Below are 20,001 nucleotides of genomic sequence, written 5' to 3' on the forward strand. Positions count from 1 at the left end.
CAGCCCAGCATTCTTCTGGCTTTGGCTATTGTCATGTCACACTGCTTCATTGACTTTAGGTCGTTAGACACTATCACCCCAAGGTCTCTCTCCTGTTCCGTGCACATCAGCCCCTCACCCCCCAATGCATATAGTACTTTCGGATTACCACACCTCAGATGCATGACTGCATTTCTTGGCATTGAATCCCAGCTGCTATATCTTCGACCACTCTTCCAGCTTCCTTAAATCCTGTCTCATTCTCTGTACTCCTTCCGGCATGTCCACTCTGTTGCAGATCTTAGTATCATCTGCAAATAGACAAACTTTACCTTCTATCCCTTCCGCAATGTCACTCACACATATGTTGAACAGAACCGGTCCCAACACCGATCCCTGTGGCACTCCACTTAACACCATTCTATCTTCAGAGTAGGTTCCATTTACCATCACCCATTGTCTTCTATCCGTCAACCAGTTTGTAATCCATGCAACACCTTGGAGCTAACTCCCAAGCTTCTCATTTTGTTGATGAGTCTTCTGTTTGGGACCGTATCAAAAGCTTTACTAAAATCCCAGTAAATTACATAGAGTGCTCTTCCCTGGTCCAGTTCTCTAGTCACCCCATCAAAGAAATCAATTAGATTCGTCTGAAAGGACCTTCCCCTGGTGAACCCATGCTGCTTCTGATCGACCAACCCACTGAATTGTAGATAGTTCACCATCTTTTCCTTCACAGAGTCTCCATTAATTTTCACACCATCGAGGTGATGATAACTGGCCTGTAGTTTCCAGCCTCTTCTCTGCTCCCACTCTTGTGAAGCGGGACCACCACCACTCTTCTCCAGTCACTAGGCACTACACCCTTTTCCAAAGATCTATTGAACAGGTCACACAGTGGACCCGCCAGCACATCTCTGAGTTCCCTAAGTATTCTGGGGTGAACCTCATCAGGCCCCATGGCTTTGTCCACTTTCAGTTTTCTTAACTCTTCCCATACATTATCTTCCGTAAATGGAGTTTCGTCTTCTCCACCCCCTTCTACAGTCTTGATAACAAGTGACGGTCCTGCTCCAGTGTCGTCTTTAGTGAACACTGAACTGAACACTGACTTTTTGTTTTCTTGATTACTTTTTTCATCTCCCTCAGTTTCGCCAGATAATCCTCCCTAAGTTCCACTTTTTGGGATTCTTTATATTTCTTAAAAGCAGCTTTTTTTGCTTTTATTACATCAGCCACCTCCTTTGTGAACCAGATTGGATTCTTATTTTGCTTACTTTTGTTTATTTTTCTAACATCTGTCTACTTCTGGTAGATTCTGCAGAAGGGATTCTCAAGTCCACATCCAGCAGATTAAAGTCACCAACAATCAACACTTCCCCCCTTCTTTCCCACCTTTTGGATGTCTTTGATCTGATCTATGTCTAGTTCTTCCGTTTGAGTCGGAGGCCTGTACACCACCCCAGTAAAAATGGATGAACCAACATATTTTTGTAGGACGGCCCATAATGCTTCTTCTCTACCCCACTTTCCTTGCAGTTCAGTTTCTTGTTGTTTCTCAATTCAGGGTGATCTAGGGCAGGGATAGGCAAATCATTTTGTACTGGGCCCACAATACTGGCTCTCATTTGCAACAGGTGCCAGGAAGGAGTCCTCCTTGGAGTTCCTCGAGCAGAGGGTAGAATTTCCCTTTGGAATTCCTCGAAGAGGATGGGAGGTGGTCTCCCTTTGGAACTGCTTAATAAATAATACAACTACTACTGTTTTCTGAAATCTCTTTATTTCAACACTGAAAGATGCACAAATATAAAAACCTGTGTTACAGAATTTCTTCAGGTTTTTTTTCAGTACTGAAAGATGCACAGCCATACAATAACAATTTTGAAATGAAAACTGAATAAACTGTGCAACGCAGCAAACCATAAAATTGTATTATCAATTTTAAACTGCCAACAGTGGCATGTATACCCCAAGACACAGTAAGAGGGAAAAGCAGCATCAGCAAAGAGATTTATTAGCCATTACCAGCAATATTATGAGAAGGCAGAAGCAAAAAAGATTTAAAAAAATAACTAGCAATATTAGGAGAAAGCAAGAATGCAAAAACATTGAAAATATATTACACGAACATCTTATGTTACTCACCAAGTTGCTGTTACAAAATAGTGTTCCATTGTGTCCACAGGCCAGCGATAATGGAGCGCTGGAAAGAGGTAAGCGGACCACAGCTATAGTGATGGACCAGTTCTGGCCCATGGGTCATTGTTTGCCCATCCTGATCTATGTATGCATTACCTACATTTACACGTTTCAAAAACTATTCAGAAACTGAGGAGGGAAGAAGGAAAATTTATTTTGAGAGCCCCTTTTTGGCCTTATTAAGGTTTTCCAGACTCCAGTGCCTAGCTATTCAACCACCAATAAAGTTGCTGATATTCCCACACCTCCTTATACAGTGCAGTGGGAATCCTTTACATCCCAACTTTAATTTTTTGGCTCTGATGCCTTGGATGTTGTAAGTCAACTAATTTCATTCATGCAGTTGCCTACCAGAGTAAAGGAAATTATTTTCTTTTCAAGGAACTACTCTACTAGAAGATCTTGCAACTTTAAATGCAAAAGATTTACTATCTGGTACTCATTCAGACAGGACTCTTAAGTGACCTATTCCTCTATTATTTGAATATCTACTAAGCCTCTCCAAATCCGGTTTGAAAACTAACTCTGTCATAGTTCATCTTAGTTCCATCGCAGTATACCATGAGAATTCAGAAGGGGTTCCTATTTCCACTATCATACAGTTGCCAAATTTATGAAAGGTGTCGCATCTGAAATCTCCAATAAAAGATCATCCAGTATTTTCGGATCTGAATGTAGTCCTTACTCAGCTCATAAAAACACTGTTTCAACCCTTGGCAGCGGCAGAACTATAATTCATTTCTTGGAAAGTTCTTTTTTTGATAGCAGTTACTTCTGCTTGAAGAATAAGTGAATTACAAGCCCTTGTCTCTCAACTCTCCTGTTATTCATTTCTTTCAAAACAGAGTTGTCTTAAAATCTTCCTAAATTTCTCCCAGAAATGGTTGCTTAGTTTCATTTAAATCAATCCATTGTGCTGTCATTATTTTTTCCAGATAAGGAAGGACCCAAAAAGCAAAGCAGTAGTCTGTCTAGAATAGCCACGGATGTGAGAAAAACAGAAAACAAGACCGATGCCTTGGAAAGATTTATTGAACAGAACCCGCCCAACTCAGGCAGAGTTTCACCTTTACGGCTGCATCAGGGGCTCTAGAAAATACAATAAATATAAACTTTAATATTAATAAAATAAACCCAATAATAATAATAAAGTAAAATAAATAACATTGATATAAAATGAGATCAAATGGGATGAGAACTATACACATCTCAAAGATAGTGAGCATAGGAGACAACATGTTCAGTGTTAGAATCAAGAACAGAGAAAAACAATTTTAAAAGGGTTACCTTAAAATTGATGTATAGAGTATGTACTCGGGCAAAACGTATAGTTTATTGAAGTATCTACTAAAAATTAAAAATTCAATTTAGAATTCACCATAGGAAGATAAAAAAAATGAAAATTAAAAATTGAAAATGAAGAATAAAAAATAAAGGATAAGAAGCAAAAAATTTAAAAATTAAAACCATTTTATATCAGTTATTTATTTTACTTTATTATTATTTTTATTGGGTTGATTTTATTAATATTAAAGTTTATATTTATTGTATTTTCTAGAGCCCCTGATGCAGCTGTAAAGGCGAAACTCAGCCTGAGTTGGGCGGGTTCTGTTCAATAAATCTTCTTTCCAGTGCATCGGTCTTGTTTTCTATTATTTTTTCCAGGGCTTCATGCTCGGTTCTTCATAGATTGGATTCCAGAAGAGCTTTACTTTTTGACATACAAAGAACACAGTCCCACATAAAATCTATGCAACTATTCCTTTCTTTTAATCCAATCAAATGGGGTTTTTCAGTTACAAAGAGAGGGATTGCATCTTCAAAGTAAAGTAAAGGTCCATCAGGTTAAGGCCACAGCGACATCTTTAGTTCATCTGTCCTCTGCTTCTGTACAAGGTACCTGGAAAGCTGCTACATGGTCTTCTATCCATATCTTCACTGATTATATGGAAACTGTACAGACTTGATTGGGAAGAGTTAAGTTGTTAAGTCCTGAATGTGAAGAAAACTGTTGTATTGCGTTTTAGTTGGTGATCCTAATGCACAGGAAATTAGATTCAGAGACCTTCCAATTCTGATAGTTTCGTAGGCAAGAAATTTAGGAGTTGTATTAGATTATAGATTGACAATGAGATCTGATATTAAGTCGGTGGCGAAGGCTGTCTTTTTTTAAATTAAAAATGGTTAGACAGCTAAAATTATGGTTGACTCAGTTTGATTTCTGGACATTGGTGCAATTATTTGTCTTAAGCAAAATTGATTATTGTAGCGCATTATACTTAGGTTTACCAAAGAAACTGACTAGATTGTTACAGCTGATATAAAATGAGGTGGCACATTTATAACTGGAACTTGATGTCACGAACATATTAGTCTAGTACTGGAGGCATTACATTGACTTCCATTTTCTAAAATAATTAAAAATTTTGACTTTGATATTTAAAGCTATTTACAATGGATGAGCATCCATTGGCCGGGTTATTCCAACCATATGCTTCTAACTATATGCTCCAGTCTGCAGCCCAAAGTATTGAATGTCCGAAGTTAAAATAATTTTCATTTTCAGGAGACACAGAATAAGACTCTTTTAGTAGCAGGACCTTATATGTGGAATGCATTGAATATTGTTCTTAGGAATGAAGAGGAGTATATATTTTTTAGGAACAATTCAAGGCAAATTTTTTAGGAAACATATAGAATTGAGTTGTATATGTATTAACTGTTGGCTTGTTTTTATGTGTGTTAATTGTTCTCTGCACTAATCAAAATTGTTGTGAATAATAGGTGCAAAAAGAAATAAATAATACAATCCTCGGCTTGGAAATCCCCACTTGTGTAACTAAACTTATCCTGCTTGTCCATAGAGAAAGCTAAGTTGCTTATCTGTAACAAGTGTTCTCCATAAACAGCAGGATAGATCAGCCACACACTCTTATCCTAGTGCATTCTGGTACTTGTAGTCTTATTTTTCCCAATAATACTGGAAAACTTGAGTATTCACAGTAATTTAATTGATTTGAACAAGTATGAAAAACTTCCTCAACATGTTATACCTGTGTTGATGCTAGAGAAGATGCTACATTCTCACACAAACTGGTAATTGATTCTTAGTTGGTATTATTGTAGGGAAAAAATTGTTGACAATGCCAATTTTCCTATGACAAAGGAATTTCAGACTCTGAATCCATAAAATCATCAATGAAGCTAACAATCCAAAACTCCTTGACAGCTCTTGGATAGTGTAGAAAGCACACAAAGGAACTCAAAACAGTGATGGTATAGTGAGGAATTGTCTTTCCAATAGGTATACTAACATTGGAAAAAGCAGCAAGACTCTGTGCCTGGAGTGGGGATTTTTCAAAGAACATGTATCTGTTGAAAATATGACAACTACAGTGCTGTCTAAGTCATTGAGACTTATGGCAGTGTGATGCACTGAGAAATGCCCCAATATATTATTCAATATACTGCATTCATCATAACAGTATAAGAGATTTACATATATGCCTTGAAAAAAATGAATAAATAGCAAAAGATCTCTTTATATTGAGCCAAGGGTAAAAAAAAATGCCCCTATATATTATTCAATTTACTGCATTCATCATAACAGTACAAGAGATTTACATATATGCTAGAAAAAAATGAATAAACAGCAAAAGATCATTTTTTTAGCCTTGGCTCAATATGAAGAGAGGCTTATCAGATCATACCGAGGTTTGTATATGGTGCAGTTTTTGTTTATGTCTCACTCCCCGTCCCCCTTTACAAATTTTAAATGGCTGGATCTAGCTGAACAAGACTTGTTATGGTGCTAGGTCTGTAGGAAAATGTTAGGCAGTTTGAGTTTTGAAAGTCATTGGGTGCAGGAGGGGGGAGTAAAGTTGGCAGTATTGGTATATTGAGACTGGAACCAAAAATATATATAAAATGTTGCTCCTTCTACTTGTTTTCATTCAGATCATGTGAAAATCCACCACATGTTATAAAAGTGCTTCTGACAGGCAGAGAAAGCACAGAATAGCTACCTTCTGTTGTCATCGTATCTATTAATGCAATGGTGGCATTCTGTCGCCATAGTAATAAAACATTTTGCTTACATTTTGATAATGCATTAAAGTGTGAAAGCTTTACAGGAAATGTAATTTGCATATATTGTGGCATCTCTTCAATTTTCTGTTTTAACTTTTCCTGTTTTTTCAGATGGTACTCACGTTGTGTTGTTCAGAATTCAAGCTCAGACATTGCTGATTGTTTGAAACTCTGCATGAAAGGTATTAAAGTTCAGTCATTTCTCCAGCAGTGAGCTGCAGAAAGATGAGATCCCATTTGTTTTATATTTTACAGTTGCTACAATAGGTTTTCCTGTTGTTAAGATGCAAGAGGATTCCTGTTCAGGGATTTATTTTTTTCCCCTGTAATAGAATACAAAACTGATAATTTTCAGGGTCTAATAGGTAGGAAGATACTGATAATGCAAGCTCCTAAAACAATCAGCCAAAGCCCTAACTCACTTTGGCTCTGCAAGCACTAAAAATACAAAAGTTATTTCTAACTTGTAAGCTGAGAAGATAAGAAATATATATCTTAGCCCAAACTCATATAGACTATATCCAGAGGCCAGTTTGAAAGGAAAGGTCACAAACTATACTTATAATACAGCAGTGTTAATTACTGAAGGTAGGGCTGGGGGTGTTTGCATCCTCTTGCTTTTTTCTTTTTAGCATAACCTTTCTTTACTTTCTCCTTGATTTTCGGTACCATTTTACTGAAATTGCTTTCCATTGGAAAGAAATCAGTAGAACTAGAGGTCATGAAATGAAACTCCAGGGAGTACAACTCAGAACCAACATCAGGAAATATTTCTTCATGGAGAGAGTGGTGGATGCCTGGAATGCCCTTCCAGAGGAGGTGGTGAAGACAAAAACAGTAAAAGAATTCAAAGGGGCATGGGATAAACACTGTGGATCCCTAAAGGCTAGAGGATGGAAATGAAGAAATGCGTGCATGGGGGTAACTTGCTGGAGTGTTGTTTCTACTCGTAACCAATAAGCCTTCATACTGTTGATGCTACTCCATCAGGGCTCTCTGCTTCAACGGCAGGGGGAAAAGAGGAAAAGGGGATGTAGATTCAGACAGCAAACAAGGACATTGAATTTTGCGATCAGGGAAAGCAGATAAGTATAGGGGTAACTTGCTGTTCCTTGTACGTACCAGGATCAGTCCAGACTGCTGGGTTATGCCTCCCTTCCAGCAGATGGAGTCAGAGAAAAGCTGAAAGCACCCATCATATAACCTGGTGCGCCACCTGCGATCCCTCAGTATTTCTCTGACTCCAGCAGATTGAGAGGCATAACCTGCGGTCCTGGTTCTTTCTAAATTTCCTGGGACTCGTTCCCGACAGGTTTGATTTCTCACCAACAAACAACCTTTGACTAAATCAATTAAAAAAAAAAAAAAAAAAAGGGCGGCCACCTGGAAATCATTGCACACATTTGCTAGACATTACCGATTGGATGTCCAGGATCTGAAGGTGGATTCCTTCGGCAGCAGTGTGCTTCGTGCCGGATTCTCCACACCCCACCCCTTTTAGGGCAGCTTGGGTACATCCCAGCAGTCTGGACTGATCCTGGTACGTCAGGGAAAGGAAAATTAGTTCTTGCCTGTTAATTTTCATTCCTGTAGTACCAAGGATCAGTCCAGACGCCCGCCCATTGACAGAAGAGTCCATTCAGCTGTTTGTATTTCTCTTGGCAGATTATTTCACAGACTACGCATCTACGCGACATCGTTATTGTTGGTTTAAGACGTTCATATAAGTTCTACTTCTTCAAGACATTTAGGTTTGACTTGGTCTAGTCATTGGTTGATAAACTAAAATAAAATAAAATAGTTATAATAACAGCCATTCATTCTGCTTTGATATTGATTATACTGAGGGATCGCAGGTGGCACACCAGGTTATATGATGGGTGCTTTTCAGCTTTTCTTTGACTCCATCTGCTGGAAGGGAGGAATAACCCAGCAGTCTGGACTGATCCTTGGCACTACAGGAATGAAAATTAACAGGTAAGAACTAATTTTCCTATACAGCCATTACTACCCTTAACCAATAAGCGTGAAACTCTTGATGCAGCTGCAACATTGATCTCTGCTTCAACAGCAGGAGGTAATGGGGAACTGGACTCAAACAGAAACCAACAATGGCCCTGACCTTGACAGTCTGGGAAACTGATAAGTGCAAAAACTACCATAAGTTTGCTGGATAGACTGGATGAACCATTGTTCCTTTTCTGCTGTCAGTTCTAAGTTTCTGTGTTTCTATAATTTGATCCTATTGATGGTGCTGTATAGTTGGTGGGGAAAGGGGTTTTACCCAGGACAAGCAGGATGCTAGTCCTCACATATGAGTGACGTCACTGACGGAGCCCTATTGCGGGAAAACTTCTGTCAAAGTTTCTAGAAACTTTTGACTGGCACTGTGAGGGCACTGAGCATGCCCAGCATGCCATGATATTCTCTGCCACAGGGGTCTCACTCTAGTCTTCGTTTTTCCACGCTGCTGTAAGCATCGCGGAGATAGGAGCCATGTGAGTTTACTCACAATTCTGACTGAAAAGTCAATTATTTTTCACATATTTTCCCCATTTGGGATCTCACTCTCCCTTTTGTCACCGAACGGTGACAAATTGATAGCATTTTTGCGTTATAAAAACGAGATTTTTCTCACAAAATTTTTCATCGACAGCTGTCGATACTGACATGGCTTCGGGTTTCAAAAAATGCCCGATTTGTAATCGGACCATGTCAGTCACAGACCCACATCTAGAATGTGTAGTCTGTTTGGGTGAGAAGCATGATATTTCATCATGCCAACAATGTCAGGAGATGACCCCGAAGGGTAGGAAACTTCGGCAAGAAAAGATGGCACATCTTTTCCAACTTCAACTCCTTCCATCGCCTTCCACCGCAACCAAATCATCTCCAACAGGAGTTACAAAGAAACTCCTCCTCAAAAAACGTCGACTGGAAGGATCTGGAGATGCGGCATCGCCAACCCCATCGACATTATCGGCAAGGTCAGTCACCGATCCGCGGCCTAAACATAAACATCGACATCGTCGAGCCTCGGTGTCACCGTTGCTCCCCCCCTCCCCCCCGGGGTACCGAGCGCAAAGCGGCATAAAGATACGGATCTACAGCTACCGTCCGCACCTACTCCGGTACCCCCGCCTTCACAGTCACCGCTATTGACTCCTCTATCGGTGCCGATCCTCCCACCTAGTTCACAAGACTTATCTGCACTCATCAGAGAAGCAGTGATGGAAGCCTTGAAGAATCAGATTCCGGCGACCACACAGATGCCGGCGATCACGCCGATGCCGTGACGTCTCCTATACCACTCACGTCACCGATGCCGGTAGTACCGATACCGATGACACTTTCGATGCTGGTGACATCACAGATACCGGGATTGTTCCTGATGCTGGGGAAATCCCGATGCCGGCGACGTCGATTCCGCCGATGTCATCGATGACGATTCCCACATCGATGTTCTCTTTTTTACCAACATCGATGTCGATGGCTTCATCGGTTCCACAGCCGATATCCATCTACACTACGGCCCCGATGATACAACACAGCAAAAAGACATCGGTATCTACCAAGAAGGCATCGACCACACTAAAATCTTCGATGCCGAAACATCCGCCAACAGTGCCATACCTTCCTGAGGCTTCAGGATCTACAGAAGCAGCACTACATAGTATCCTTACCAAACGATACCAGAAGTTATTAGCCTCCTTGCCATCTGATCCCAGAGAAGAGGATCCAGAAGACACTCCTCTCAAGGAACCTTTACCAGGACCTTCTAGTCTTCCTCCTCCTCCTAGGACTACAACACCTCATCAACAAACTCAGGAGTATGACACTTGGTCTGACACCACCTCGGATACATCCTCAGAAGCCTTTATGTCTGACCCGTCACCACCACATGTCAGAAAAAAATCTCCTCCAGAGGATTTCACTTTTACAACATTTCTCAGGAGATGGCGGACTCCATCCCCTTTAAATTGCAAGCAGAGCAGGACACCAGACAGCAGACTTTAGAGGTACTCCAGTTTGTCGACCCTCCAAAGCAAATTGTTGCAATTCCTATACATGATGTTCTTTTGCAACTGCAACACCGTCTCTGGGAACATCCCTGCTCTGTCCCAGCAGTAAATAAGCACATGGATAGTACTTACCTTGTACAATCCACGCCTGGATATCAGAAGCCACAACTTCCCCACCACTCTGTAGTTGTGGAATCAGCACAAAAGCGCTCAAAAAGAACACGAACACATTCCTCTAACCCCCTGGGAAAAGAACATAGGTTTCTCGATTCCTTGGGACAAAAAGTCTTCCAAGGAGCTATGTTGAACTCCAGGATTTCTGCCTATCATCTATACATGACACAGTATCAGAGGAACCTATGGAAACAAATTCAAGAATTTGTCCCATCTCTTCCTACTGAATACCAAGAAGCTGCCCAAGCCATCATTCATAAGGCTATGGAAGCCGGAAAGCATGAAGTCCGGGCAGCCTATGACGGATTCGAGACTGCTTCAAGAGTGGCTGCATCTGGCATCAGTGCCAGAAGATGGGCATGGCTCAAGACCTCAGGTCTGAGACTCGAGGTGCAAGACAAGTTGGTGGATCTTCCCTGTCAGGGGGACAACCTCTTCGGCTCTAAAGTCCAAGATGCCGTGTGTCTGTTAAAAGAGCATACAGAAACACTCGGACAGTTGTCTTCCCTTCCGCAGGATCCCCCTACGCACAGTCGGCGTAGGCCTCAAAGGAGGGATGCCACAAGACCTTTTTACAGGCAGCGGAGATATTACCCTCCTTCTTCTCGACCTCGCCCTGCCAGGACACAACACAGACCGCAGCCACGACAGCAGAGACAGTCTAGGCCTCAGCCTGCTCCACAAACAAGTACTACCACTGGCTTTTGAAATTTTATCCAGAGAACTCAGCCTTCTCTCAAATCCCGACCCACACCTCCCAGTGGGAGGCCGGATATTTCAATTCTACAACAATTGGCTAACATTAACAAACGACCAATGGGTCCTCTCCATAATATATCGAGGATACCAACTAAATTTCCTCTCACTTCCCAAAGATTTTCCGCCCACACAACTACATCTAAGCGAAAATCATATCCTTCAGTTACAAGTAGAATTATCCACCCTTCTAAAAACCAGGGCTGTAGAGCCAGTACTCCGGTCTCAGAGAGGCAGAGGATTCTATTCCTGTTATTTCCTCATTCCAAAGAAAACCGGAGGAATACGTCCCATCTTAGATCTCAGAAATCTCAACAAATTTCTGAAAAAAGAAAAGTTCAGAATGGTCTCTCTAGGAACCATGCTCCCACTTCTTCAAGCAGGAGATTGGCTTTGTTCTCTGGATCTACAGGATGCTTACGCTCACATCCCAATCTTTCCTCCTCATCGCAAGTATCTGCGCTTCATGGTGGGCCATCAACATTTCCAATACAGGGTACTGCCATTCGGACTTGCCTCTGCTTCCAGAGTATTCACCAAATGACTGGCAGTAATAGCAGCACACTTACGCAAGGAAAGTGTCCATGTTTTTCTGTATCTAGACGACTGGCTCATCAGAAGTCACTCTCAACAAGGAGCAATAGCTTCCCTCAACAGAACAATTGCTTTACTTCATTCCATGGGCTTTCTCATCAATTATCAAAAGTCCCATCTCACACCGTCACACCTACTTCAATTCATAGGAGCAGAATTGAACACCATGCTCTCAAAGGCCTTTCTACCCGAAGATCGAGCAGAAACGCTGGCCTTATTGGCAAAATCAATTCACTCAAAGCACAAGCAACAGCTCATCAGTTTCTAACCTTACTAGGCCACATGGCCTCCACAGTTCATGTCACTCATATGGCAAGGCTCACCATGAGAGTTACCCAATGGACTCTAAGATCACAATGGATTCAAGCCATTCAACCACTGCATTGTCCAATTCAAGTAACCCACCAACTACTTTCCTCTCTACTTTGATGGGTGAACAAGGACAATTTGCGCAAGGGCCTACCCTTCCAACAACCAGTCCCACAGATAACATTAACTACAGATGCATCCACCTTGGGTTGGGGAGCACACACAGACACACTCAAAACCCAGGGTACTTGGACGAAACTCGAAGCAACCTTTTAAATCAATTTTCTGGAACTTCGAGCTATACGTTATGCTCTGCATGCGTTCAAGGACTGCCTTTCACACAAGACTGTTCTGATCCAAACAGACAACACAGTAGCCATGTGGTATATCAACAAACAGGGAGGTACGGGCTCGTATCTCCTTTGTCAAGAAGCTGCACAGATTTGGGGCTGGGCCCTGAACCACTCAATGTTCCTCCTGGCCACTTATCTGGCAGGCATTCACAATGTGGTGGCGGATCGACTCAATCGTCAATTTCAACCACACAAATGGTCCTTGGATCCCTCGTAGCGACCAGGATATTTCAGAGTTGGGGACAACCGACAATAGACCTCTTTGCGTCACATCTGAATCACAAAGTGGAAAAATTCTGTTCGCTACACAAACAGAAAAACCAGCCAGCCAAGGACGCCTTTGCTCGCCCTTGGAACTCAGGCCTTCTATACGCGTATCCTCCGATACCGCTCATCACCAAAACTCTAGTGAAGCTACAACAGGACAAGGGGTCCATGATACTCATAGCCCCGTATTGGCCTCGACAAGTATGGTTTCCCACACTTCTAGACCTCTCAGTCAGGGATCCAATTCGTCTGGGAGTAGCTCCCACTCTCATAACTCAGGATCAGGGCAGGTTGCACCATCCCAACCTTCAATCCCTATTCCTGATAGCATGGATGTTGAAAGCTTGATTTTACAACCACTCAATCTTTCAACCCATGTATCTCAAGTGCTTATAGCTTCACGTAAACCTTCCACACGAATATATTATTCTTCCAAATGGAAGAGATTGACTTTGTGGTGCAGACAAAAGAATATTGATCCTTTCACTTGCCCCACTACTTCTCTACTAGACTACTTATACCATTTTTCAGAATCTGGTCTCCAAACTTCATCGGTAAGAGTACATTTAAGTGCAATCTCAGCTTATCATAACAAGATGGGAGATGCACCTATATCCTCACAACCGCTTGTCAGTAGGTTTATGAGAGGTTTAACTCAAATTAGACCACCAATTCGGCCTCCAGTCACAGAATGGGACCTGAATCTGGTTTTAACAAGACTAATGCGTTCTCCTTTCTAACCCATAGATTCCTGTGATCTTAAATTTCTCACATGGAAAACTATCTTCCTCATAGCCATTACATCAGCTAGAAGGATTAGTGAGTTACAAGCACTTGTCACGTATTCACCTTATACAAAGTTCCTACATGACAGAGTGGTTCTCCGTACACATCCAAAATTCCTCCCCAAGGTAGTTACGGAATTCCACTTGAACCAAGCCATAGTTTTACCCCCATTCTTTCCAAGGCTTCATTCTCACCAAGGAGAACGGGCCTTACATACTTTGGACTGTAAACGTGCACTATCTTTCTACTTAAACCGCACTGCAGTCCACAAGAAATCCAATCAACTTTTTGTTTCCTATGATCCAAACAAACAGGGTAAAGCAGTGGGTAAACATACTCTATCCAATTGGCTAGCAGATTGCATACAGTTTTGCTATGAAAAAGCAGGCCTTCCTCTCCAAGGGCAAGTAAAAGCACATTCAGTAAGAGCAATGTCAACCTCAGTAGCACACTATCGTTCAGTGCCAATCCTTGACATATGTAAAGCAGCAACATGGAGTTCTCTTCATACCTTTTACAGCTCATTACTGTTTGGACAAAGAAGGATGACAAGATTCAGCGTATGGACAATCTGTCTTAAAGAACTTGTTTCCGGGGGGGCGCTCTAACCCATCGATGCTGACGGACGCATAGCTGCAGAGCTCTGCTCTCCCCGAGCCTAATTCAGCAGCGATTTCGCTCAGAAACCCCGTTTTTTCTTCTAAAAATAACCTGTAAGAGCAGGGGAAGCGTTTCCCCCGCAGCAAAAATGGCATCGAAGCGCAAAACGACTGATCTCCGTCAGTTCTCATACGGGAAGGGCACGGAGGAAGCCGGACAAGATGGCGCCGACCGCAAGGGCCCGGCACTGGAGGTAATCGCGGCGGCAGTGGAAGGCGAGGGAGCAGTTTGCCTCACAGAGAAGGGGACAGCTGCAGCGCTTCTCACAAGAGACGAGGCGAGGCAGTGGTTTATGGAGATACGTGCCGACATGAGGCAGAATAAGATGGACATTATGGCATCAGTAGCAGACCTCAGGGAGGATATGGCAGCGCTTGGGAATCGGGTAGATGAGATGGAAACCCGCACCGATAGCCACGGGGATGCCCTTAACCGCTTACATACTGCACACGCAGCTACAACTTCGGAGTTGCAGGCATTACAAGACAAAATGGAGGATCTTGAAAATCGGAGCCGGAGGAACAATCTTCGAATAAGGGGGGTACCGGACACCCCAGATTATGAGAATGCCAGGGAGGTGGCCTTACAAATATGTCAGCACTTGCTTTCACAGGACACAGCACACTCCGCGGATCCAGTGTCAGAGACTGCGCTGCCGGAGATCAGCTTTGAAAGGGCTCACAGAGCTCTAGGGCCCCGAAGGGAACAGAGGCCCAGAGATATCGTTCTGTGTTTTACTAGCTTTCCTGTGAAAGAAAAGATATACAACATAGCGAGGCGCCTGAAAGATATTAAATGGAATAATATTACACTGTCCATTTATCAGGATTTATCTCCGGCCACTCTCAAAAAGCGTTATGAACTTCGTGACGACACGGCGGGCCTGCGAGCTAAGCTAATGAACTTAGATACAGATGGACTTTTCCTTTTGGAATTGTTTTTCAGCATCAAGGCATATCCTATAAAATTACCACGCTGGAAGAGGCGGCGGAGGCATTCACGAAGGCGCAGCTTAAAATTCCACTACCAGTATCCAAACCGCCGGCGGCTCAACCACCGATAGATTCAGCTCCTCGTTGGCAACGGGCAGAAAAAGGCGGCAAGAGGCTTCGTAGACAACCTGACTCCAGGCGTGCCCCCCTTGATGAACAGGGCTGATCAGGGATGGCCTGAGTCCTAAACTTTGGCTCTTCACCTGGTTCAACAGAGGGGCACTGAGCTGTAGCGGGGGAGTCCGCTCCCTAACTATCGGGCAGCTGCAGTGCCAGGTCTTATTTGTTTATGATGCAAACAGGTTATATGGGGGTTCATTTTTTCAATTGCTAGTTGCAATGCTGGTTTACAGTTACTGAACAGTTTTCGTTTATTCTTTAGAGGATCGGGGGGGGGGGGGATGTGATGGGAGTGGTCCGTTATGCGTAGAGGGCTACTACCCCTCCAGAGGTTGGTATCCTGTCAGATGGAAAGGGGATACCCTAGGACCAAAGGGGAACAATCCGGATACAATGGGTATAGTCTCACTATCAGGTCAAGACTGGGAAGGCAGGAAAGTAGCTTGAATTCACAAGGCGGTGTTCTGGGCAGATCTGTGCACGTTTTATACTGCACCCCGCCTGGGCGGGGGTTCCGGTCACAAACTATTACTGCCATTTCATATCAGATGAATGGCGATTAAAGTTAGCTCACTTAATGTGAAAGGCCTTAACACGCCCAGAAAACGCATACTCCTCAGAAGGGAACTCCAAAGGCAAAATGCGGAAATTGTGTTTGTTCAAGAAACGCATGTTCGTAAACACCATCAACGTTTATTAGTATTTCCGCAATACCCTACCACACACTGGGCAGCTAGTACAAAAAGTCAAAAATATGCACGGGTAGGCATTCTTCTGTCCTCGACCCTAGTGGCGGATGAGCTTCTACATGTCTATGACCCTCAAGGTAGATATGTCCTGCTTAAACTTAAAATGGGCAAGCAGGTGTTCACGTTCCTCAATGTGTACTTTCCGAATACTAGGCAGCAATCTTTCATACAGGAGCTAGACGATGTACTGCAGAAGCACGCTGAGGGGGTACTCATCATGGGGGGCGATTTTAATTTTGTACTTAATCCAGCAATGGACTCCTCATCGGGCAAACAGACCATCACAGCTGTTGGGCAAAAGTGGGTAACCTTTATGGCTAAATGGAGTGTAGTAGACATTTGGCGAAGTCGATACCCACACTCTCGCTCATATACTTTCTACTCAAATCCGCACTGTACATATTCCAGAATTGATTATTTCTTTATCTCGACACATTTCCAGTCACGGGTTAAGCGGGTGGACATTGACAACATTACATGGTCTGACCATGCCCCGATTTGGGTGGAGTGTCTCTTCCACGATAATGACCAGGGTTTTCGTCCCTGGAGACTTAACGATGCTCTTCTTAAAGATCCGTCTTTTGCATCTAGGCTTGAGGATTCCATTGCCACATACTTTAGAGAAAATCAGACTGATGACCTATCACCTTTAACAGTGTGGGAATGTTCCAAAGCCGTTATACGTGGCCAATGTATAGCCCGTGCAGCCTATTGCAACAGGCAGAGGGAGGCACAGCGGGAACTGCTGCTCAGGGAGTTGACGCAATTGACACAACGCCACAGTATTAGCAATTCGCCCGCGCACTACCAGAAAATTTTGAGAGTCAAGGACAGGTTGAGGGCCATAGAAGATACGGCTATAAGCCACCATCTCATGCTCTTAAAACAACAATATTTCGAGGGGGGCAACAAAGCTGGAAAATATATGGCAAACCAGTTGCGTTCTGCGCGGGCGCATACTGTAGTGGACAAATTATTGTCCAGCTCAGGTCAGATCGTGACCACCTACGCCGAAATACGGCAAACCTTTACAGATTTTTATGCCATTTCCTTCCTTCTCCACGCGGCGACCGAAGACCTGCGCGACCGGCGCCGGAGCCCCGCCGGGGGAAGGTCAGGTCAGTGCTCGGCCTCCCCACCCGGGGGACCCCCAACGCCAGCCGCGCGCGCCGAGGCCCAATCCGGCGATCTCAACGGGGAAACGCGCTAAGGCCCGCCCAAAAGAGAAAAAAAAAAACAAAAAACCAGCCAACCAGATAGAGCCCGGCAGGGCTTTAAATCCCGTCTGCAGGCGCCATTTCCTTCCTTCTCCACGCGGCGACCGAAGACCTGCGCGACCGGCGCCGGAGCCCCGCCGGGGGAAGGTCAGGTCAGTGCTCGGCCTCCCCACCCGGGGGACCCCAACGCCAGCCGCGCGCGCCGAGGCCCAATCCGGCGAACACAACGTAACAAAAAAAAATATATAAAAAAACAAAAAGGAAACAAAAACAAAATCAGGGAAACACGCTAAGACCCGCCCAAAATAAAGGAGCCGACCAACTAGTTAAAGCCCGACTGAGCTATAAATCCCACCCTGCTAGGCGTCGCTCGCCGAGCGTCGCGCGCCGAAGGAGCACAACAAAGGGGCTTGCCCCTTTGTGTGCCCCTTCGTGTGAACCAGAGCACAACCAGAAATCACCCACGCTAAACGACTCTGTCACGAAACTTTATCTCTACAAGCAAAGCACGCTACATCAGTTTCACCCAAGCATTCCTCCAGCGATCTCATTCTCCAGGTCTCATACACATACCTGCCTCTCCAGCATTCACCCAGCCTCTCCAGCATTCATCCAGCTCCTTCAGCATTCATCCAGCCTCTCCAGCATTCATCCAGCTCCTTCAGCATTCATCCAGCCTCTCCAGCATTCATCCAGCCTCTCCAGCATTCACCCAGCTTCTCCAGCATTCATCCAGCCTCTCTAATACTGAGTGCAACATCTGCTACATCGCAACATTGTTCCCAACCAATTGAGCCACAATAATGCACCTCTGCACCATACCAAAAATCTGGCACATTATCAGAAAACACACATCTCCTGCAACTCATCACATCGCCAGACAACAAAGGCTTATTCCAATAATGATATCACCGATAACACAACTCCTAGGACTCTCTTTGTTTTCCTTAACCCTATTCAACGCTCAGTTTCTTTCCAAAAAAATAGACATCCTCAGTGACTATCTCATAGAAGTCAACCCAGATATCTGTGCAATTACAGAGACATGGCTAAAACACACAGATACTGTACTTACAAACCAGCTGCCCATACAATATTATGATTTATTCCCTGTCCCAAGACCCAAAAAAAGAGGTGGGGGACTCCTCCTTGCAGCAAAAAAAGAACTTAATATAACCTTACAACTTACCAACACCTCCACCAAACTAGAATTCTCCCTCTTCAAATCTGATCAAATCCAAATAGCGTTAGTCTACGCCCCACCAGGAACCCTAGAATTGGATCCCTCCTCACTGATCGAACTTATAGCCAAACACATAAACGCTGACAAACCTGCTATAATCCTCGGAGACTTTAATTTACATGTAGACGCTACTCCACAATCCATCAACTGCCATACAGTACTTTCTTCACTCAACCATTTGGGCTTTACTCAAATTATCAACAGTCCTACCCACAAGGCAGGCCACACTTTGGACCTCATCTTTATTAACGAACCTGTTAACATTCACACCAACCCTACTTGCTCACCAGTTCCATGGTCAGACCACAGAGTCATCCACACAACCCTTAGGATCAACAACCCACCACCTCAAATCACTACCAAATCCACCATCCACTTCAGGAAACCATGCTCTCCAGACATACTCAGTGAAAAGATGTCCGAAGCATTAAATCAACTAGACCTCACAGACGCAACAACGGCTACCACCTCATGGATCAAGATCAACAATAAAATTGCAGATCAAATCTGCCCAACTACAACCAAAACCATACAACCTACATTAGACAATAGAAAACCTTGGTTTACATCCGAATTAAAATCCCTAAAACAATCGCTTAGAAAAAAGGAACAAAGCTGGAGAAAAAACCCAACCACTTCGACACATGCCATTTACAAATCCCTCCTCAATACCTACAGAAATTCTATCCTTCGAACAAAGAAAGAATTCTACGCAAAAAAAATACACAACTTCATTTTCGACTCTAAGGCTCTTTTCTCTTACGTCTCCTCTTTAACCAAACCATCACCTCCCACTATCCCAGACCACCAAGCTCTCAACAAAGCAAACGAACTAGCCAACTACTTCAAGACAAAAATCACCAACCTTACCCAATCTATCACATCCAACAGCCTCAACTTAACACACCATCTCACAGCCTTGCCGCAACAAAACACAAGCCTGGATTCATTTGAGCTCACCTCTTCACTGGAGATAGAAAATACACTCAAAAAACTCAAACCATCCTCCCACCCATCAGACCCATTACCAACAAATCTCCTCATTGCCATACCAAACACCATCTCAAAACCAATTTCAGAAATTATCAACACATCCCTTTCTCAAGGTCTAGTTCCTAATCAGTTAAAATTGGCAATCCTGAAACCATTACTAAAGAAACCAAACGCCTCTCCATCAGACCCAGCTAACTTCCGACCTATTCCGACCTATCGCTAACTTACCTCTCATCGCCAAACTGATGGAAAAAATTGTCAACAAGCAACTGTCAGAATATCTGGAAGATCATAACATTCTATCCCCAGCTCAATACGGCTTCCGAAAACGTCTAAACACCGAATCTCTCTTACTATCTCTCACTGATACCATCCTCGTTAACCTGGAGAAAAAACAATCTTACCTGCTTGTTCTTCTTGATCTTTCTGCTGCGTTTGATACGGTAAAACACACTACACTTATAGACCAACTAGCCAACATAGGGATCAAAGGCACAGC

General features: G+C 43.4%; 1 protein-coding gene across 3 annotated transcripts in view; it reads left to right on the forward strand.

The window, feature by feature from the left end:
- Window positions 1–20,001, forward strand: part of PIWIL4 (piwi like RNA-mediated gene silencing 4) — a 379,756-nt gene that overhangs the window by 281,629 nt on the left and 78,126 nt on the right. For all 3 annotated transcript variants that reach the window (XM_029602363.1, XM_029602364.1, XM_029602365.1), the window contains one exon: window positions 6,379–6,449. In XM_029602363.1, the coding sequence (XP_029458223.1) occupies window positions 6,379–6,449 (71 nt within the window). The remainder of the gene's footprint in view (window positions 1–6,378; window positions 6,450–20,001) is intronic.

Source organism: Rhinatrema bivittatum, chromosome 5 (assembly GCF_901001135.1).
Source record: "Rhinatrema bivittatum chromosome 5, aRhiBiv1.1, whole genome shotgun sequence".
Lineage (NCBI taxonomy): Eukaryota > Metazoa > Chordata > Amphibia > Gymnophiona > Rhinatrematidae > Rhinatrema > Rhinatrema bivittatum.